The following is a 22,221-nucleotide window of genomic DNA, read 5'->3' as shown; positions in this document are numbered from 1 at the left end:
CTAATTTATGTCATTCCACGGTATCGTTGTTGTATCTCCTTCCATCTTGGTACAATAACCAACCCTCATGATTATGGCCAACTAATCACTCACAAGTTTGGACTTTCTAGTGGATATGGAACGTTCAAGAAGTTAATGAGAGGCTACCACACATAAGATGACTATCATGGTATAAAGTATGGAATGTGGACCATAATATACAATACAATATACATACCTATGAAAGCAGCAAATGGGACAGGAATGTCTTTCTTGAAACTACATTGTACAAGTTTTGATATGGGTTTATTTTCACTAGTTAAGTTCCTTGAATGGGGTTCAAATAATTCCATAATACAATACACAAAGTATAGCATGAACTAAGATTACACGTAATGATTGATTTGTTCCTCTCTGAATTGATATTAACCTTCTTGTTATGTATACACGGTGTTGGTTGTGTACTTGCTATGGAAAATGAATCCATGTTGGCAAAGCAAAAGACGATGGGAAGAATAGCATGCACTAAGATTACACGTAATGATTGATTTGCTCCTCTGAATTGATATTAACCTTCTTGTTATGTATACACGGTGTTGGTTGTGTACTTGCTATGGAAAATGAATCCATGTTGGCAAAGCAAAAGACGGTGGGAAAACTTAGGAGTGAAATAAGTCTCACCTTATTTGCTCATCAATAAGTTTCTTGCAATATGCGCCCTTCAGATGTACTGCCCATGTAATAGGTATGAGCCTGCCACTTCTGACTAGTTTCAAACACTCGAAATTCTATCATCTTTGTGACTGTAATATGTATGGGTTTGCCACTTCTAACTAGTTTCTAAAACTCTTATAAATTCCATCATCTTTGCAATAAACAATTATAAGGCCTCAACCAGAATCTACATTGTTGGTTCTGATTCAACAAAGCAACTAACTTGAGTGTAGGAAAATCATACATCTAGATCACCTCAATGCATCAAACTATAGTTTTGTGTGGAGATTTGCCAATGAGGTCGAGTTAGGCAAATGATACATACAACCAAATCGAGGCATTACAGAAATATATGGAAGTTTTAAATATTACAAGCATATATCTGAGAGACATGTGGTTTAAGCGCCCATGGGCCATAGATGCCAGGTTTACAATGCATGGTACTTGTGGTTCTGTGAACTCCAGTTTCAAAATTTAAAATTTGAAGTCGCTCCATGTTTTTATCTATGATCCCTCACTCTACATATAATATAATACTGCCACTGTTCCAAGGAAGTATTAAGTTCACAAAACTGTATAACTATTAAAATTTCCTTACTTATACTAACAAATTCGATGAACTCATACATCAATTAACTCTCCACCAAAAGATGGAATTTACAATTGTATGATAAAGCTCTTCTGGTATATTATGCTCGCCTTTAATGTGTGTTCAGATTCTAACCCCATTTAGAATAAAAAAGAGTAACATTTATCTCAATCAATAAAATGTCTTCATTGAAGGTGTACTGATCCTCGAGAGTTATACTAATTTTTTGCAAATTTAAAGTATAAAGCATTTCATAAACAATGTCTAGCAAATAATATTGAGATAACATATAAAATATAAGACTTTTCTAATCCAAAATAGATGCCGCATAGCATACATAAAAAGCTCACCTTAATATCCACCAAATAGCTAGTCATTATATAAATACACTGAAATGCATTTCTCAAATATATGATTGAAATAGCCCATTCGTAGACTTCACAAAAAACATGGTAAATTACGCACATACAAGATCAAGTATAGAACATTGTAGAATAACCACATGCATGGTCAAGAATACAACATTCAGACACTACATAACAAAACTTCAGACGCCATCTTCTAGCATCTAGGAATGAAACAATTAGCCTAAAGTGATCACTCTATAAAAATTAATGCCCCCTTCAAACGACATGACCTGCTTATGCAGCTGGAACTGCAATGCGTCCAGCAACTTGATCCAAATCTCTTTGTCCATTAGATGTTATCTTTCTTCCCCTGTAATTGTAATGACCATAAATTGAGCCTGAATACTAAATGAGAAGTAATTTTGCCAAGAGTTATTTACTCAGTAAGACTGAAACAAATACCCAGTTTTTCTTTTCAGTTCCCTGTAATTGTAGTGACCATGAAATAAGCCTTAATACTAAATGAGAAGTAATATTTCCCGAGTATTATTATTCAGTATTAAACAAATACCCAAGTTTTTTTTATTTCCTGAAATATCCCTATATTTTCCCAAATCTCCTAAGTTTAGAGGTTTTCTCAATAGAATGCTATTCGAGCAATTAGGCATCCAGTGCATTCTTCATCCCTCTTTCAGGGTTAACCAATGGTGTATCATGACATAACAAAACATAGAGTTATCTGGAGAAATAAAAGGCACTTGAAGATTTTCCCTTACTATCATTAGAAATACTCACCCTTTAGGATCCTTCTCAATAATGTCAATCTTCTCAAGTTGCTTGAGAACATCACGGGCAATTGAACCACTACTCTTTCCGAAGTGAGAAGGCCTAGAGCCATTGCTTTTCCTGCCACCATAGATTTTTCTAAAAGCTCCTACTCCAATGCCACCACGAAGGTATATCTTCCTCGCCATAGAAGCTGTATTTCTAAGTTACTCAGTTAAAATGAAGGAAATATGAAAAGAAAGATAAACATAGAATCAAGCTCTTTTACACACCTGTTCTGATGTAGTACCAATCTGGATCATAGGGAGCAAGTTCCTTGAAAGTGGCAGTCTTGACAATGTCAGTCCATGATGGAACTTCGATCTAAAACCGGAACACCAATAATAAGATATAATAATAGAAGCACGCACACATAAACATATTGAAAGATGACAAATACGCCTCAAATGCAAGTAACTGAGTTCCAGTTAGAAAAGCAGTGTTCCAAGAAGAGAAACATGACCATATCTCACACGTATGAACATTTCAAATTCTCAATTTATAAAAACATTCCATCAACAACGACATCACAAGCAGAAAAGAGCTGTAATATAGCAGCATGGATTTGATAATTTAAGTCAAAGCTGGTGGGAGGATTGCATCTTTGATGCATATAATCAAAGAATGAATGTACTGTAAAGTATGAACGTCTGATCATCCCTCAAACACTTCTAAAGTTTTAAATCTTTGAGGCTGTGATATCCGACAAAGAGTAAAAAAACATACCAACAAAAATATAAATGGTAAGCAATCAATATAAATATCAGAAGGGCAAACAAGTTTAAGGATGATATCTAAGATGGGAATATTTGTCGCTATAGAAGGAGAAATATGGAATATTGCTAGATTTAGTCAATATGATATATTGGGGAAGAGGAATCTATATTGCTAGACTTAGTCAACTTTACTCGTAAACAGACTGGAATATTGTTCCACATAAACAACTGCCTAAAAAATTACAATCCGGAAAGGCAAAACTAGCCATATCAGCGCAGAATGCACATTGAAAACTAATGTAACAAAGTTGGAAGATAGTATATTGGATGAGAATATTTGAGGAAATTCTTGCGTTATTTAAAGGAATTTTATAATCACAAGCATGTATGTTTCAATTTATCGTGCATAAAGAAGTTTGTGGATAAGATATTTGTTTCGGCTAATTGATGAAATTCCAAAGGAAGAGAACATAAAATTTTGAAAAGAAAAAGCGTGAGCATATCTACATTAACAATCTTCTGGCCTAAGCATGTTCAAATACGGCACCTTGGACAAGAATACTTAACGAATTACAGTGAAAAATAATAATCTTGAGGATAGGAAAGGTATGGTCATATAGCACTACCTGTGGTTAAAAATGGCGTCAAATGTACATATAATTCATGAAATCTAGTTAATGAGAATCTCAGAAGAGGAAAAACGTAACAATATCTCAGAATAGCGTACAGTTTATAAATATAGGAGCAACATCAGCTGTGATGAGATCCGCTTTCTCGTAAGGAAGAAAACATGAACCCGCGAAATAATATAACCAGATTACGAAGAAGAGAGAAAAAAACATCGAAGTGGATAGAAACCAACCTTTCCAGACCGCTTGAGATGGGCCGCATAAGCACGAACAAACTCGTGAGACGAGACGTCCTTGACAGTTTTGGCAGTGGCCATGGCTGCTCTGATCTGCAACGCAGAGACGTGGCCTTCTCAGGAAGCAGAAACGAAAAAAACAAAAAAGCCCTGAAAATGTGAGAGGAGCAAGGAAAGAGCTCAGATTCCTGATACTGTGATGGAGACGAAACCCTAACCAAATTCGGTTTCACACGATGGCGGACAACTATGTTCAAGCTTCAAATATTTCACGCAAGAGCAGTAAGCCATTTTTGCGTGTCAATCCTATGGCCATCCTAGTTGCCGATCGGCAATGGCTCGACTCGATTTAGGCTGGCGCCTCCTTAACTGGTTTGAGCTCTATTTGGCAAGGCTCAAGCCAAACCGAACTTATTAGGGCCAAATAGGTTATCAAATCGGTTAACGCTTAAACGGTTTGGCCAAACTGGTTCTGTGTTAATTGGTTTAGGAACCGCGGTTGAAGTTATAAAACTATCAAACCGGTTAAGGCTTAACCAGTTTGGTTTGGACAAGGCCAAACCAGTTAAGCCAAAACCTAACCGTTGTTGATTCCTAGTGTGTCACGCACGTACCACAACGAGCTTGCTTGACATTATGAGGTCCCGCATGGTACGTGAAAGTTCCCCAATCTATGGCTATCCTAATTGATATGTTTACCATAATGGTGGATAACTACGTTCAAGTTGTATTCACACAACCTAACAACCAAATTTGCACGTCAATTTCATCTATGGTCATCGTAATCATGTGTCGCGTACCATGACGAGCTTGCCTAACATTCTAAGGTCCCACTTGGTATGTGACAATTCCCCAACCTATGGTTGTCCTAATCAATGTCATATACCATGATAAACTTGCTCAAGATTCTAAGGTCCCACATGCATTTGATTATCGCCCTCTCGAATAAGAATTGACAACGGTTTGGTCTTGGCTTAACTAGTTTAGCTAGTTAAGGTTTAACTAAACCAACCTGTGAACCAATTAAGACTTAATCAGTTTAGACTAAACCAGTTACTAATTCCTTTCTAGCTCAATGTTTTTCTTTTGAAATGACATATGCATGTATTAAATTTTGGGGATATCTAAAGGGGAAACGTGTTGAGAGATTCGACTATGCTTTCCATGCATCTTGAACCAAGCCCAATCCTTGCATGAATTTCTCTCACAACCACAATGTGCACACTCTCAATTGCAACATTCATTGGTAAAGTTCTTGAACATTGAGAATCGCTACTCATTTTCACATATATTATGTGGAATGTAATAGTTTTGGTGTCATTGGTCACATTTGGCCTCCGAAGACGATAATAGAATCTCTCCCTCTCTCTCTCTTTAAGTTTTTGGGACAATGTAGGGATGTCGTACCTTTTTTCTTCTGTCTCTATCACTTGAAAATAATATGATGACTTAACCAGTTTACTTGGTTTGAGCTAGTTAAGTAGGGCTCAAGTCGAACCAAATTGAGGTCAATTTGGTTAATAAAACTAAAGCTTGAATTGAGCCAAACAAACCACCAATTTATTAAACTATGGTTAAATGACTCCGTTCAATCTTGAGACTAACTATTACCTCATACTCTTACATGATAGGAAATCGATGCCTGGAGTCTCACCAAGAAGAAATTGGACCGTTTAGATCTTGTTGAGGTTTATGTTGTTACATAAATTGGATTACTTGCTTACCAACATCTTGTAATAAACCTCCTAGGATTATATTGATTTCATGCAATTGTTTAGGTTTTTCAAAGTGACGAGGACCATTGTCTATGCTCTAAAGAGGCACTGTCTATCTCATCATGTATGTGGATGATATGTTGCTCATACACCAAAATATTGGTGAGCTTGCAAAACTTTGAAAAGTGAGTTAGATCACCAAGGACTTGAACTAGGGAAGATGGGTTTGATTTTGGAGTTATCACTTACGATATTCCCCTCAAATGACGGCCATTATATAAACGTCAATTCCCTAGGAATGTTTAATTCAGTCTGCCATTGAACCTTTGTGTGTCTTGCAGTTTCGTACAAATATCTGTATATTTATGTGTGCATAGGTCTCTAAGCTTTTTTTGCGTGCGCGTGTGTGTTTGAGTAATAGCCCTTCAATTGTATCTGTAATAGACCTTCTAGGATTATTGTGCTTTCTTGCAATTTCTTGTAATAAGTTATGTTCATTTGGATAAAATTTCTATTAGGTCTCATGTGATTTGAGAGCATGCAAAGATAATCATAGTTCTTCTAGATATAAAATTGTGTAAGTTCGTAGGAGGCAATGCACTTCGTTGTTTATTTATAGTCATGTAAAGAATGTTGTAGGAAATAGGGCATAATTACAAGCTGGCCAATTGGAGTCTCATGGGAAAGTTACTAGCAAAGAAAATTGTGCAAATGATGAAAGTTGATCCTATCAGACCGAGTTCTCAAAAACTCGGCCTCCCACCAATCAGGTGGCATTCACATGTAAAGGGAGAGGGGAGTATGGGAACAAAATCTGTATGTCGTGCATGGAAGATGGGAAATGAGCGTGAACACTCAAATATACCTAGAAGACACGACCCTCAAGTTTTCAATCCTTGAGTGTTCATGATTGTTTGAACACTCAACCTCGATTCACAAAGGGAATATGCCAAGTCCTAAAGCTGAGTGTATGTGATTGTTTTGAGCACTCGAGCTCAACCCTCAAGCTTTCAACCTTTGTGTGCTCACAATTGTGTAAATGCTTGATTTCAATCTTTGAAGGTGTTCACTAGAACTAACAACTCACGAGCTCCCAACTTTTTATTGAGCTCTATGATGGAGATGATGTGAAGTGTTTAGGCCTAATACTTGAATCACCCACAGGTCTTGATAAAGCACTTCACACATATATAAACATATGTGCACATACACATGCACATACATTTAAACATCACTAAATGCTCAATCATTCCATTGTACACACACACACACACACGCGCGTGCGCGCCATCACATCAGGAAGTGGGTGGGCAGCGAGATGGATTGACGAAGTTCGACGTCGAAGCCTTGGTTCGAGAAGCGTATGAGGCGCTGAAGGCGAAGATCGAGGAAGAGGAGAGATTCGGCAGGCAGACGGATTCTGGAGATTCAAAGCTAGTTGGCCTTTTGGACGAGACAAACGTGGCCCATGTGGAGCCTGAGGGATGGGACGACGGTACCACAGGAGAGGGTGCGGAGCAAGTTCAAGTTCTCGATGAGGGCCGCATGGTCACTCACATCCGTTCGTGTTCAATTCTCGGTGAGGGCCACATGGTCGCTCCTGCTTGTTCGTGTTCCAGTTCTCGGTGAGGGCCGCATGGTTGCTTATGCCTGTTCATGTTCAGTTCTTGGTGAGGGCCACATGGTCACTCATGCTTGTTCATGTTCAGTTCTCGGGGAGGGCCGCATGGTCGCTCACGTTCGTTCGTGTTGAGTTCTTGGTGAGGGCCGCAAGATCGCTCACGTCCATTTGTATTCTAGTTCTCGGTGAGGACCGCGTTGTCGCTCACGCTCGTTTGTGTTTTCGATGAGGACTGCACATGGTCGCTCACGTTCTAGTTCCCGATGAGGGCCACACATGGTCGCTCACGTCCATTCGTGTTCTAGTTCTTGGTGAGGGTCACATGGTCGCTCACACCCGTTCGTATTCAGTTCTTGATGAGGGTCGCATGGTCTCTCACGTTCGTTCGTGTACCAGTTCTAGGTGAGCGTCGCTAGGTGAGGGCCGCATGGTCGATCACGCCCGTTGGTGTTTATGTTCCAACTCTCGGCGAGGACCGACATGGTCTCTCGGCGAGGACCGACATGGTCGACATGCCGTTGGTTTTCGTGCTCCCTGTGAGGACTGTACATGGTTGCTCATGCTTGTTGGTGTTCAATACCTTGGCTTCTGGAAGGGTTACTCCTTGTCTAGGATTTACAAAATACTTTGGAGGTGGTCTAAGATTTTCATCAACAGTATCCCCTTAAGCCAACAACCCGTTTGGGAAGGCGACGTAAGAACATTCTAAACTCAAACCTTTGACTTTTAACACACACAATACATTGTGTTACGTTAACCATATGGAAACTCTTGTGAGCTGTCCACATTCGATTGTGAATGTGTATATATTGTAGAGTCTATTGTATAGTACATTCGAGAATATTCTAGAATTATTCTGTGGTATATTCTGACGAGTATATTCTCGAGTATATTCTAGAGATATTTAATCTCGGAAATTGTATAAATACTTGTAACATCCTTGGTCCCTTTGAAGGGGATTCAACACCAGTCATTGACACATCAATCTAGCATTCTCGTTTCGCCTCATCTTTGTCTCCTTGATCTTTATTTCTGTCTTCATGGTCTCATGTCGCTCACAACATCTAGAGTTCCTAGCCTCGTCACATCTAGCTCCAAGTTCATCCGTCGCCCGTAGCCCCATCATCTGTGCTCCGTCCTAGTCCGTGCTTGGTGTGTCCGTGACATTATCTATGAGTGACAATTGTTATGTCTATGTGCTATGACTCAATCTTATTGTCTATGTTGATGTGGTATTTACTATTGATCTTTCAAAGTGTGACGATGGCATGAAAAATAATACATTTTTTCATTATATTTCACCAAACAACTTAACATAGATGCAACCTCACATTACCTTTCTCACGTCTAACAATAACATTGTCTGTGTCTATGTACATTTGTGACAATATTTTACTAAATCTGTTGATATGGTATTTTAATTTAGATTCTAACCCATCAAAATTGGACTCAAGCATGAAACACATAAGAATTTTGTCAATCCGTACAACTTTAAAAATTACACAAACATTGTTTTGAAAATCCATATATAGGAATAATCTTAGAAACACATTACATCGTTGAATGCGTAGCATCTATGATTGTGAAAAATATTCTCTAGTTTTTGCATTTGATCTACCAAATTCTGCATGGAAATCCTATGGATATGGTGGTTGAAACCAAGCCAAAATGACCAAAATTGAAAATTATGTCATGTTTTAACTATGGATATGATGGTTGCATGATGAATGAAATTTGGTTGTGTTATGCCATATGGCTAGCTAAATCCTAGTTTGATAAACATCTAATGGTGTTCATGTGCGTTCTTATTAGGTAGCTCTAATAATGAGGTTATTTTCACACGAATTTATGACCTTCTTCTACTACGCTCATTACAAGTGATATTGTTCTTATGGGATCAACATTAAATGGAATCATCATCTCAAACTTATGCACCGATGGACTCACCTTCTATAATTAATGTTGGGCATGTGCCAACAAGCATATCAAGAAAACGACAAAGAACATGATGGACGAATGATCATATCATATTGTTTATGGATAATGGCACACATTTTCATGTTTGTTGGTATTCTACAACATCATAGGTACTATAAAAGAAAAATTAGTAGAAAAGCATTGTTTCATATGTGATCTAGACCAAAAATAAAGTATTTTACAATCCATTCAATCTTCCTATTCAGTCTATTAAAGTATCTTGTGCTTTAGAGAAGAAAATTGACTATTCCATCACGAAGTATATTGTGAAGGGAACATTGCCCATGCACGTGTGGAATCATCTAAATTTAAGGAGTTCATATAACAACTTGTAGCTGGATATCACGTGAAAGCGAGATGAACAATGAAATGCTCTATCTTAGAAACATATCTGGTGTTGTGCCATCAAGTGATAGATTTACTATCTAAAAGTCATTCAAGATTTTTTGTAACTTTTGACGGTTGGTCAAATAATAGTCTAAAAGGCTTACACTCAGTGGCACTTCATTATTTATGTCATGAGACAACAAGGTCAAGGTCAATACTATTGGATTTTGCACATGTATTTCTAGGTGTTGGATCAAGGAAACATTGTGCACATGTGGTCTATCGTCGAGTTTGATCTTTTGATATTTCTAGTGGATTAGTAGCTACAATTTTTGATGGAGCTACTAATGCACAAATGGTTGCAAAGGAGTTGAGTATGCTGTTACAAAACGAACATGGTATGGCAATTTTGACTCCCTCACATATGTTAAGGTGTATGGTGCATACGTTTCAGTTGGACATCAAGTCAACATTAGAGGTTATCTCACCCGCAATGGAAAAGTTAAGTACAATGCTTCATACTATTAGATTTGGCAAGGATCGAAGGGAAGTGTTTAGGAAGTATGCTAGGATGTTTGAACATCGTGAAAGGGAAGTATGCTATTAGATTTTGCAATTCATATCAAACTATAAGTTTACTAGAAATGGATATTAAAATAATTCCAATTCTTATCCTTTCGTCATGGTTGAAAGACTTCAAGAACATTAGCACTTTATTCACCCCCACCAATATTTTATCTCACTCTGAAAGTTGTGCAAAATGGCTCTCAAATCAAAGAATGCCACCATAACAAACTTGTAGGATTTCTTCGATAATGTTACCCATTGGTCAAACTCATTGCCACTCTCACTCTAGTCACATAATCGTCTTTGAACTCTTTTAGCAATGCCGTTTGAAAGGAACCTCATGTTGTATGGGCTTGTTGAAGCTTTACAATATCTATCTGTAGAACTAACTCAAGTGAAGCACTTTAATTTGGTTGAATCGTTCGCACCTTCTTGAGGCATCTCATTGTTGTATCTATTTAAAAACATTTCTAAACGTTTTTCCCTTCAAATCATCCAGAAGTATGAACTAGTCTTTTGACCATGCATTGTGCAATGTTCATCTCTTCCCATTCCCTCGTCATCTATATAATCATCCTTACCATTATTGATGCAAAGTCTTCATCCTCCCATGCCACTTGTTTCACGTCGGATTGACTAAAGACTTCATGAGATTATGTGCATGCATGTGGAACATGAGCGCCATCACTCTAAGGGACTTGAACTAGAGAGGATGGGATTTGTCATGTCATCAATGTGGAAGTGCTCATGGACACTTAATTTTCAACTTTCGAGTTAACGTGTCTAAGTGAGTGAGTGTGTTTTTTAATTATATGTATGTATGTGTTTATCAATGATTGTGTGTGTGTGTGTTGAGATATGAATGATAGTGTGTGTGTATGTAAATATACGAATGTTTAAGGTAATGTGTATGTATTAATGAAAATATGTATGAATGTGTGTGTCTGGTTGCCTCGCTATAGAACATGTGACAAAACAAAGTACACATGTCTAAGAAGTGTAATTGTGTAAATACTTGTGAGTATTTAGAAAAGGGCTATGTGTTATTGTCCCTAAGTGGTCCCAATCTCAGTTGGCACTCACCACAGGGACCAATTCCAATCCAAAAGAAGGCACTGTCGAATATGGGTATATAATGGCCGTATTCACATTGTCCCTTGCACAAACTAGATTTAGGACAATCTTGTAAATATGTCAAAGGCAGTTACCCTAGCCCAATTAGTATATAACGGGCCTTGTGACCTAGTTTGGAAGGTTATTGTTCATCTTGGTTATTGCTACCATTCGTTTTGTAACTTTGCGCTTGAATAATACAATTACACTGTTTTGTGCTTAGGTTGCTTGCGCTCTCTCTCTTGATTTCAGATGATTAGATTTGTCTTCCGATTTAGTTGCATGCTGCTATTGATTGGTTTATCTTATACTTGTTGAAGATCTTCTACAAGAAGAGTGCTGAGATTGTTCTGCATCTTATGGCCGCCTCCAACATCTAGTATCAGAGCATGACATTTCTTTGATCCGACCGTTGCCGTCTACTTTGTTCTCATGAACAACTCTTCCTTTGTGCACTCTAAAGATCATTTCTTGTATCCCTCGCTTGGAAACTCTCTACAAGATCATTCTCAATGAAGAGAGACACTTGAAGAAATCTGCACTCCACTGTTCTAACTCACCCTTGAAGTAAGCCAGTCGGCAACACTTTACCCCTATGATTGTAGACGCTCGGAATGAGATTTCGTTTCACAAGTTCTGCCTCAATCATGCTTCATCAAGTTAGACGACATCCTGTCTTCGATTGTCAGCTTCTCCCATTGGAGGGACATATTCCTAACAAACTCCCCCTTCACTCTAGTGGGGCGCGGTCCGTTATTCTTGTCCTCTGTCGACAGACTCTTCCTCTGTCCATCGGTAGGTCTTTTGTCAACATGTCGGATCCATTGTCATCAGTATGGATCTTCACAAGTGTAACTCTCCTTCCTCCACTTTCTCTTGTAACCAATGATATCTCCTTTGTATACGTTTGGTTCGGGAGTGGTACGCAACATTCTTGGCTAGATGTATGACACTCTGGTTGTCACAATGAAGCAAGAACTCCCTTTGCTTCATCCCCAACTCACTGGGAAAATTTCTCATCCAGATTAGCTCTTTGCCGGCCTCTACCGCTACCATGTACTCTGCCTCTGTGGTTGACAAGGCCACTGACTTATGCAGTCGTGATTGCCACGACACTGCTCCCCCTACATAGGTCATCACGTACCCTGATGTAGATCGGCTGGAGTTTGTATGCCCCTACATGTCCGAATCGGTAAAACCTTCAAGCATAGGGGTCAAAGCATGCTATGGTGTACCAAAAAAGTACTGTTTTTGGCAAAAAAAACACACGAGTACTATTAATATTGTTAGTACTAAGTAATTATAAAAAAGTTTTTAAAAAAATTGGAAAAATTTATAATCTTTTTAGGGAGTGGGATGGGGGTAGTACACGTTGCATTTAATGGGGGGAGATAGTTGCTGCGTATTTAGGAGTTAGGACTGATTTGGGGCTATTTCCCCCTCACTTTTTATTTAGCATGCCACATTAATTGAATTTGGCGCTTCTCACCATTTTGGCGTCTCCTCTTCCTCCTTCCAATCGAGCCCATATCAGATTCACCGTTTTGTCGTTCTTTGCATCTCAAGTATTCGCAGCATGCGAATGTCCCCAAGATTTGGTTGTTCTTTGTGTCACACATCTTCCCCATCTTCGCCTTCCGTCGGTATTTCTTCTCCTTCCGTCGGTATGTCGTCTCCTTCCCTCGGTATGTCTTCTCCTTCCCTAAGCATGTCTTCTCCTTCACTCGGTATTACTCTTACATTTCTATAGCATAAGTTCTCTAGTGTTTATCAGAGTTATTATTTATGGTGTAGGTTATTTCAGAACTGTTTTTAGGCTTTAATATTTATAGTTTATCCTTTCAAATGGAAACTTTAAGCTAGGTAATGTTGTAAGGAGGTCTTAACTATATAAGATCTCAAGTAGTCAGTCAATCATGAAGATAGTCAGTCTGTCTCTCTTCCACTTTGTCTCTCTATCTCTCTTAGATCGAAGCCTGTTTATCTCGAACTATTAGTTAGCCTCTCTCTCTCTCTGTGTACACTCGATGATTCCCTAGGTTTATACCTCCTCTCTTTGTCACTCTTTCCTTCCCCCTTCTACTTGTTATAACATTCACTACGTTCGTACCCCTCTCCCTCCCTCCCTCCCTCCCCCTCCCTCCCTCCCTCTCCCTCTCTCTCTCTCTCTCTCTTCCAACATCTGCACAGGTTTCTCCATGTTCTCTGCTCACCCTGCAAACTCCAAGCATTCCTTGCTCATTGTGTCCTCTTTGCAACAACAATACACTTAGGTGTCCTACCGAGTCCTTTCTGCATCGACATCAGGTGTTCAATTGTGTCCTCGTCGCGTCCTCCCTCTCTCAAGTGTTGTACTATGTCCTCGTTGCATCGAGCTTTCCTCTATTGGTTGCGTTCTCTCTCTTAGGCGTTCTCTGAAGTGTGGTCTGCTCACCATGTCCCCTTCGCATCGGTCTCTGCTCTGTTGGTCGTGTTCCCTCTACCTGGTACATGTTCTATTGTATGTTTGATTCTATCTGCTTTTGTCATTTAGGGTTTGGTTGTTGTTGTTGTTGTTGTTCTCCCTTGATCATTTGAGTGCTTTGTAAATGCATATGCTTGAATTTGACAGTCTTGTACATGCTTATGTCATTTTCTATAGGTGCTTGAATTTTGTACATCTGCAACCATAACGATGTTTGGGACATGTTTATCTGTATGTTTGATTCTCTCTGTTATTATCGTTTAGGGTTTTGTTGTTGTTGTTCTCCCTTGATCATTTGAGAGTTTTGTACATGCATATGCTTGAATTTGAGAGTCGGTCAACAAGCTTATGTCATTTTCTATAGGTGCTTGAATTTTGTATAGCCCCAACCCTAATGACATTTGGTACATGTTCTACTGTATATTTGATTATGTGTTATTGTCATTTAGGGTTCTTGAATTTTGTACATGTTGATATATTGAAAGAGGGTTCTTGTTAAATGATCTTGATCTTGTACTTGTTCTTGTCCTTTTTTTTGTTTTTGTTGTTCTTGTCGTCCTTATTATTCTTGTTTTCGTACCTGATTTAGAACTGTTATGATGCATGTGTATATGTTGTGTATTGGGAGTTAACATTATGTTTCATATCCGACATCTCCTTGAATTGTATATTATTTAATATTGTTTACTATTGTTGTGCATGATTTACTGTTATTTACTATTGTTGTGCATGTGAGGCGAAGAAGAGAGACAAGATTCTAATGACAAGAAAGACACCCATGAAGAAGAAAATGGTCAAAGAAAATGTCAACACACCATGCAAGGAAAGAAAAGGGAACCCCATCAAAGAAAGTAAGATGACCCCCACCAGAGGGAGGTCAAAGTTTTCAACAACTCAGGGCAAGAAGATTCACACAAACATCCATCGAGGTGCAAAATTAGGATGGGGTTATTTCCTTCTTGCACGACTTGACACTTATGAAGACCTAGACATGTAGATGATGAAAACTTGGGGCTCATCACAACCCAAGACAAGGAGAGGTTTCCACCTCACTCAATTGAAGAAGGATTATATCACTGAACTAAAGTCACGATATGAACAAGTTTATGATACGAAACATATCCTAAACAATGAGGTAGGATCTATCTTTGCACGTGCATTTGCATGTGAACTACATGGTGGCATTGAAGTTGATTGGGAAGATTTTGCTCATCATCGATCATCACATTATAGAAGGTCCTCAAGTACCAACACTACCATGAAGTCTGAGGGTACCTCTCATATTGAAATTGCAAACTCGGATATCTATGTTGACTCAACAAATTGCAAAACAGAAAGTGACACTGACAGAAAAACATGAAAAGAGATTGTTGCGCTGTATAGCTTCCATGCAAACAAAAATGCAAGCACTGTTGGCCGATTTGGAAGAAGTTTCATCTAGTGAGATGGTAGCAGAGAAACAATTCACATCTCTGTCGAATACATACGAATGGATTGCATCAACAATCCAAAATTCTGAAAGCGATGTGTTAAAAAAGGAGTTGAAGAAGGAGCTCACAACTATGGGTACTCATCTGGAAGCACAGAAGAAATATCTAGAGACATGCGGTTTTCTCATTCTAAAATTGATGAGAAATTATCAGCCTTAAAGCTGCATTAAGAGAACCTAACATGTTTGATGAATGGTCTAAAAGAAAAAGGTTTAGATACTCTCTGTCTAGACGTAGTTGAGCACCCCACTTGCATGGAAAGTACAATTACAAACATTACTATATCACGGTAATGGTTTATATTTCTCCTTTTTGACCTTCTATGGTATAAAATATCATTGGTGCTAATATAATGTATGTTGTGTCTCGTCACTGAAGGTGTTTATTTTGTGGCCTTGGATTCAAGCTTGAGTCTATGGATGCTATCATTACACCATGCTTGCACACATATCAATTTTTATGCGCTAAGTACCATTTCGAGAAAGAAAATATATGTTTGGACTGTAAAAGTACAGTTGGAGTAGAGTGGTACCTAGCTTGGGGTTTGAAAGTACACTCCTATGGTATGTGATTAGGCATTAGGCAATTTGTATACTATGATTTTATAATTTTACTTTTGGTTCTGTTCTTATACATATGAGTATTGTTTCCTCAAGATCCTTTTTCATGATTTAGTACTAACATTACTGATTACATTGTAATCCAGGATGATCAGTTGATTTAGTGCAAATATTTTCGTATTAAAGGTCTTAAATGTTTAGTTGTATAACTTGTATTAGTACTAACATTGTTTATTGCATTGTACTTTTTGTATTCACTTGACTTAGGCTTTGCATGATCAAACAAATAGGCATGTTGGTCTTGATTGTTTAGTACTAACATTGTTCATTACCAGATGAAATATGCATGTCCAGGTGGTTCCGTACTATTCCTTTAAGCTCCTAAGATGTTATTAAGTATTAACAATACTAATTACATTGTATTCCTTAGTGATCAATTGATTTAGTATTGATTATTTAGTACTAAAGGTCATAAATGTTTAGTTGTATAACTTGTATTAGTACTAACATTGGTTAATTGCATTGTACTTTTTGAGTCCACTTGACGTAGGCTTTGCATGACCGAACAAATAGGCATGAAGGTCTTGGCTTTTTAGTACGAACATTGTTCATTACCAGATGAAATATGCATGTCCAGGTGGACCAATATCTCATAATATGTACTCTTATAATATGTATGCTTATAATATGAATGTTGTAGTATCTAGCAACACCACACCAGGGAAGGTAATTGACAAACCAGGCCCCGCGATACTACGTATAGAGTCTGCTGCAAATTCCAAAATCCACGGTTGTTCCTTAGTGGTACTTGATGAAATTTATGATGAAGATGAATGTATGAGAAGGCCATTGGAATAGTTGAAGATGTGTTGCTTGAAACAAAATCTCCTAGCTCGGCATGCCCTGATTGTGTGAATGGTAATGCTAATTGGGTTTGCACTTCTAATTTCTGAAATGTTGGTATACTACTAATTTATTAGGTTTCTATCAAAGAGCCTACGAAGAAGCGTAATGCTGCAAGGAAATTGTATGGAAAGGGGAAGAAATGCAAAGTTGATTGTTGTGGTGGGTGATACAAATTCTCACAAACTTGTGGCTGTTGTAAAGTTTTAGAGTTAGACTAATACTACGTACTTTTGTTTTTAGACAGGGAAGAAAAGAGTAATGAAAATGGAGATACAAATTCAGAGCCACAATACGAAGAAAAATTTATCTCACTTCCAGGTACATGTTGGGAGCCCTCTCATCTAATAGTTTCTTTGACCATATTACTTCATGTGACAATAATGTACAAGTGTATTAATATATAGAGAGTGTTGTGAAATATTGGCATGATGAAGAGCCCCAACTTGAAACTGGGACCATCCCAAGCAACAATGACGATTGTTGTCACAGACACACCAAGTGCAGACTAAGACGGAGCATGGATGATGAGGCTACAACAGAGCGATGACGGAATGACACAAGAGCATAAAGATAGAGATGAAGATTAAGGAGAGAAGATGGGCGAAACGAGAATACTAGATTGAACTCTTGACATGACCATGTTATAATCGAGTGTTTTGTGTTAACCACACATCTAGCATATAATCATGTATATACTTCCTCATTGTAGATTTTAGCTAGCATCATGTGCATAATTTCTCCCTTGTATTATTAACTGTTGGGAGACAGGTCCCTCCGGATGGGAAGGGAGAAGAACAGTGCTGATGAACAAACTCGGCCGAGGCCGAAACCGGATGAGGAGTACCCGGCTACGGAGAGCCGGATGGTGCAGACCCGGTGAGGACTGGATGAGGAGTACCCGGCTACGGAGAGCCGGATGGTGCAGACCCGGTGAGGAGTGCTCACCGGATGAAGAGACATATTAGTAAATATGTTTATGAGAGTCCATCATGGCTATATTTGTAAATAGCCGAAAAGTCATATTAGTATAAATATGACTTAGGGCAAACTTTTAGTTAACTGTTGTTATTCTTGTTGGTGCAAGGAGAGAGAGAGCGCGGAACTGTGTACACACACAGAGAGAGAAAGAGGTCGTTGCCTCTGTTGTAACTGCCGCCTGTGGCGAGGATCGTGAGCACGAGGTCGTTGCCTCCGTGAACTCACTGTTGTACATTCTAGCATAGTGATAGTTTGCAGCCTGTGGGCTGCCGTGGTTTTTCCCTTAGTTTGGGTTTTCCACGTAAACATCCTGCGTACTCGTCTCTTCTCTTGTGTCGTGCATTCATTCCCGTTTTCTGTGTATGATTTTAAGCTCGGTTGTGGCCGAGCATTGCGCATAAGGAGCGTTGAGTTCCCGTCATTAACACTTGGCACATGCATGCGTACCTACTGCCTACTTGCTCTATTGTATCACATGCGTGCAATAGGTATGCATGCCACTTAGTATAAATAGTTGAGTTCACCTTGAAGGAATTCAAGGTGAACAACGCCAGTCATGGACATATCAATCTAGTATTCTCGTTTCGCCCATCTTCTCTCCTTAATCTTCATCTCTATCTTTATGCTCTTGTATCATTCCGTCATCGCTCCGTTGTAGCCTCATCATCCGTGCTCCGTCTTAGTCTGCACTTGGTGTGTCCGTGACAATTGTGATGCCAATGCAAACCACGTCTTGCAGCACATGACAAACACAATCATATGCAAAGACTAATCTACAAAAGATCAAGATGAAGATGTAATAGTAGGTAAACATTTTTCCCTTAACCTTAAGCATTTGGCTAGGTGCCTTCACTTTTTCAGAATGTGATTTGATATTGTTCTTGCATCCCTCTATTTTATTTACGAGTAGAAGAGCATGGAGATTCACAAATACCATTAGATGATTCAGGTAGTTTATGGAGCGATCTTGATTATTCAGGCTTAGATGCTACCACACATGAGGAATGTGAAATCACCCAAAAAGAGGAGCTGGAGTGGACAAGCGACTTATACGAGGAGTTTGCAGGGAATGTGAATTTGACCCAAGGAGAGGATCATGGTTGTACAAAGAATGAGGTGTGTGTCCAAAACACCACAAGCAACCTTTACCTAGGGCAAGATTGTATCATTAAGGAGACTGTAGCAACTACTCAAGAAGAAGGAGAGGGTGGTACTACGAATGAGGTGTCCGTCCAAAATACTACAAGTAGCTTGCACTTGGAGCAAGTGTCTAGCATCATCAGCGGGGAGTTTGCAATGAAGACAAGCACCCACGATGATGAACATGTTTGTACTCCTAATAAAGTGGTAGTGGTGTCTACCCACGAAGTGGAGCCGGGAAAATTTCAGAATGATGTGTCCAATGTCCTCTAGGAGATTTCTGGTAAGACTATCAACCACATCTTCTTAGAAGTGTGTGCATTTCAGGCTGTTGCAATAGAGCGCACTGTTCCCTCCGATGATGAATTGCCACTAAGCAGTTTACTACCTCGTGGCTTTAAGATGAAGAAGGGTGTGAAATTTGAGAAGAATGAAACCAGAAATAGGCGCATTACAAGATCCAGAAAAAACTAAAACCAAAGTTTATTGTATTTTGAAGGTTGTATGTAATTGATTACCGAATGTAAAGTTACTGATTACCTGTTTCTTGACACTATTTTGGTTTACTTATCCAGACTATGAATTGGATGCAAAGTTATTGATTACCCTCATCTTGACACAATTTTGCTTTACTTGTTATGCACACATGTGACAGTGAGAATGTAAAGTCATCAGTGGAATGAACACTCCTATCTTAGATATGTCCTTGTTAGTAAACACTTAACACAGTTTAAGTACTAACTTGATATGCATTGTAGCTAATTTTCTACTGCCTCGTGCCACTCAGTAGTCTACTACCTCCAATGATGAAGTGCCACTCAGTACCTAGCTAAGTTTATTGTATCTAGGTGGTTGTCTGTAATTGATTACCCTCATCGTGACATTGTTTTGGTTTACTTGTTATGCACACATGTGGTAGTGAGAAGCTGAGTGATGAGTGGAATGAACACTCAGATCTTACATATGTCTACGTTAGCAAACTCTTAACACAGTTTTAGTACTAACTTGATATGTATTGTACTAACTTTGATACATATGAACTCCGAAAGAGTTATAGGCACACACTTTTAACATGTGTGTGACAGTGAGAAGGTGAGTAAAACTTGGAATGAACACTCCTAACTTAGATATTGATAGGTTAGTAAACCCTAAACGTAGGCTTAGATAATTGCCAATGAGATTTTTTACCAAGCACTAGACACTTATGTAAAAGAAACATACATATCTAAACCAAAGAGGGATATTGTTAGAAAACCCAAGATAATATATTTCCTTTCATTTCTAAGTCAGAGTTTGAATACATGCAAAAGTTACATATGAAGGAACACTTGACATTCTAAGCATTAAAGAGGGAGACCTCCCCCAATATGTGTTCGTGTACCCCTTTGGGGACTTTGTAGACATTGTTGTATCCCTTAACCTTGTGATTTGCTTGAGTCATTTTGAACTTAATTATGATAATGGCATCAATATAGATTATTGCGGTGGGTGCATCTTTTAACAATGCATATGTGTTCTTGCATTGTGGCAACTTTGCATAGTAATTGCCATATACGACAGGCTCACCAATATTGAACATGTTGCCCCAACCATCCCTCAAGACTTCTTCCAATATTGTATTTCCTTGCTTGCACACCACAATGTACTAGTCTTCAAAATCTTCATTCTGAGGAGATTTGAGCACCGCAAAATGATCTCCAACTTCCAATAATATTGCCAAGTCCTCAAACTAGTTGTAGTATACAATATTGACTAAATGTTCGTTTTCTTGGATATCCACACATTATTCTATCTCTAGCTTTTGTAGCTCCATGGCTCCACAATTGATAGATTGGTGCATTCATCCCAAGCTTCATCTAAACACATGGAACAAAAGCACGATAAATTGCGGAATAACAATTCTGTTGTGTACTTGCAATTAAACCCTAAAACACAATGGGTCTTGCGCATCCCTTTCAGAATGACAAATTTCCTGATGGGAAAAGGATATTGGGATTACATTGAAAGAGGCCTAGAAGAGGCTCCAGAGATCCCTGAAGAAAATGCAGTTACTATTGCACAGATTAAAGTATTTAAGGAATGGAATCAAGGGGCAATGAAAGTATTGCATTGGCTGTCAGTTAGCATCGCGGATTCGATGCTCGGTCACATACAAGATGCTTTGCTTCCAAACGAAGCTTGGGATAGTTTGGTAAAACTGTTTGTGGTAAACACAAAGGCTAGAAAGCTTTAGTTGAATACTGAGCTAAGGGTAAAAGCATACGAGTGGAAACACTATTATAGCTAATTAGCTACTAAAATGGCCACAACTAATTAGCTATTTGTTTAGCTAGTTTTTTTGTGGGAAAATCATAAGGATGGTTTACGAAATTTTATGTTTTATTAGTTAAATACATGTCATTTAATTGATGAGAATACTCAAATATTTGAACTTTGGTTTCTGACGTAGTGGAACTTGGGGAATAGTGCCATCATCTAAGGTCGACTTGAATGTCATCAAATTCTTGATAATCCTGAGTTCGAGTTCGAACTCCAAACAGATGGAGTACTTTAAGCATGAACGCAGACGAAGCCCCCGCAGCAGCACAAAAACTCTGAGATCGACATTGCACCTTTAGAGCTACAACACACAAGCTAGTCGATCCTCGTCTAGGTATGTATCAGTTACATATTAAAAAAACTTTTTTTTCCCTAATTTATAACTGTCTGTAACTTTGGTGCCTGTTCATCTTTCCCAAAAATCGAATAGGGCGAAGTCGTTGGAGTCCCAAACAAGGATGTCTCGAAGATCGGGGTGTCGCAACAAGTGTGTTTCTAATTGATAGAATTTCGTAGTACAGTTGATTTCTGCCTTTAGTGATGATTAGGGTTTGTGTTTCCCTTAAGTGGTTTAGGGTTTCTGATTACAAATTTCAGATTGCAAGTTTCTGGTTACAAATTTCTAATTACAAATTTCTGATTACTGTCGCAATCTGTTGTAATTTTGCACCAATTCTCATGACAAATTTTGAATAGGGTTTCTGATTTTTTAAGTGGTTGATTTCTAATACATGTTGAAAAGAATAGATTACTGTCTCAAAGTGTTGTAATATTGCACCAAATTCACATTAAAAAATCTGTTTTTGCACCAATTCTGATTGTTACAAATTTCTGATTACTGTCACAATCTGTAGTAATTTTGCACCAATTCTCATGACAAATTCTAATTAGGGTTTCTAATTTTTTAAGTGGTTGATTTCTGATACATGTTGAAAAGAACAAATTACTGCCTCAAAGTGTTGTAATATTGCACAAATTCACATTAAAAATTATGTTTTTGCACCAATTC

At 38.4% G+C, this 22,221-nt stretch overlaps 1 protein-coding gene across 1 annotated transcript; it reads right to left on the bottom strand.

Moving 5' to 3' along the window:
• Positions 1–1,613: 1,613 nt before the first annotated feature.
• LOC147860510 (small ribosomal subunit protein eS19z-like) lies at positions 1,614–4,203 on the bottom strand. Its single transcript, XM_087324950.1, has 4 exons — positions 4,033–4,203; positions 2,688–2,778; positions 2,425–2,608; positions 1,614–1,999 (listed from the first exon to the last, which is right to left on the bottom strand). The coding sequence occupies exons 1-4, from the start codon at positions 4,114–4,116 to the stop codon at positions 1,924–1,926; spliced, it is 435 nt and encodes a 144-aa protein (XP_087181076.1). The 5' UTR covers positions 4,117–4,203; the 3' UTR covers positions 1,614–1,923.
• Between the last annotated feature and the right edge of the window lie 18,018 nt (positions 4,204–22,221).

The sequence above is a fragment of the Azolla caroliniana genome, unplaced genomic scaffold, assembly GCF_043228905.1.
Source record: "Azolla caroliniana isolate FFs.n. ecotype wild unplaced genomic scaffold, voAzoCaro1.0.p SCAF_9, whole genome shotgun sequence".
NCBI lineage: Eukaryota > Viridiplantae > Streptophyta > Polypodiopsida > Salviniales > Salviniaceae > Azolla > Azolla caroliniana.
Note: the sequence above shows the minus strand (reverse complement) of the source record. Positions and strands in the feature narration are given on the sequence as shown.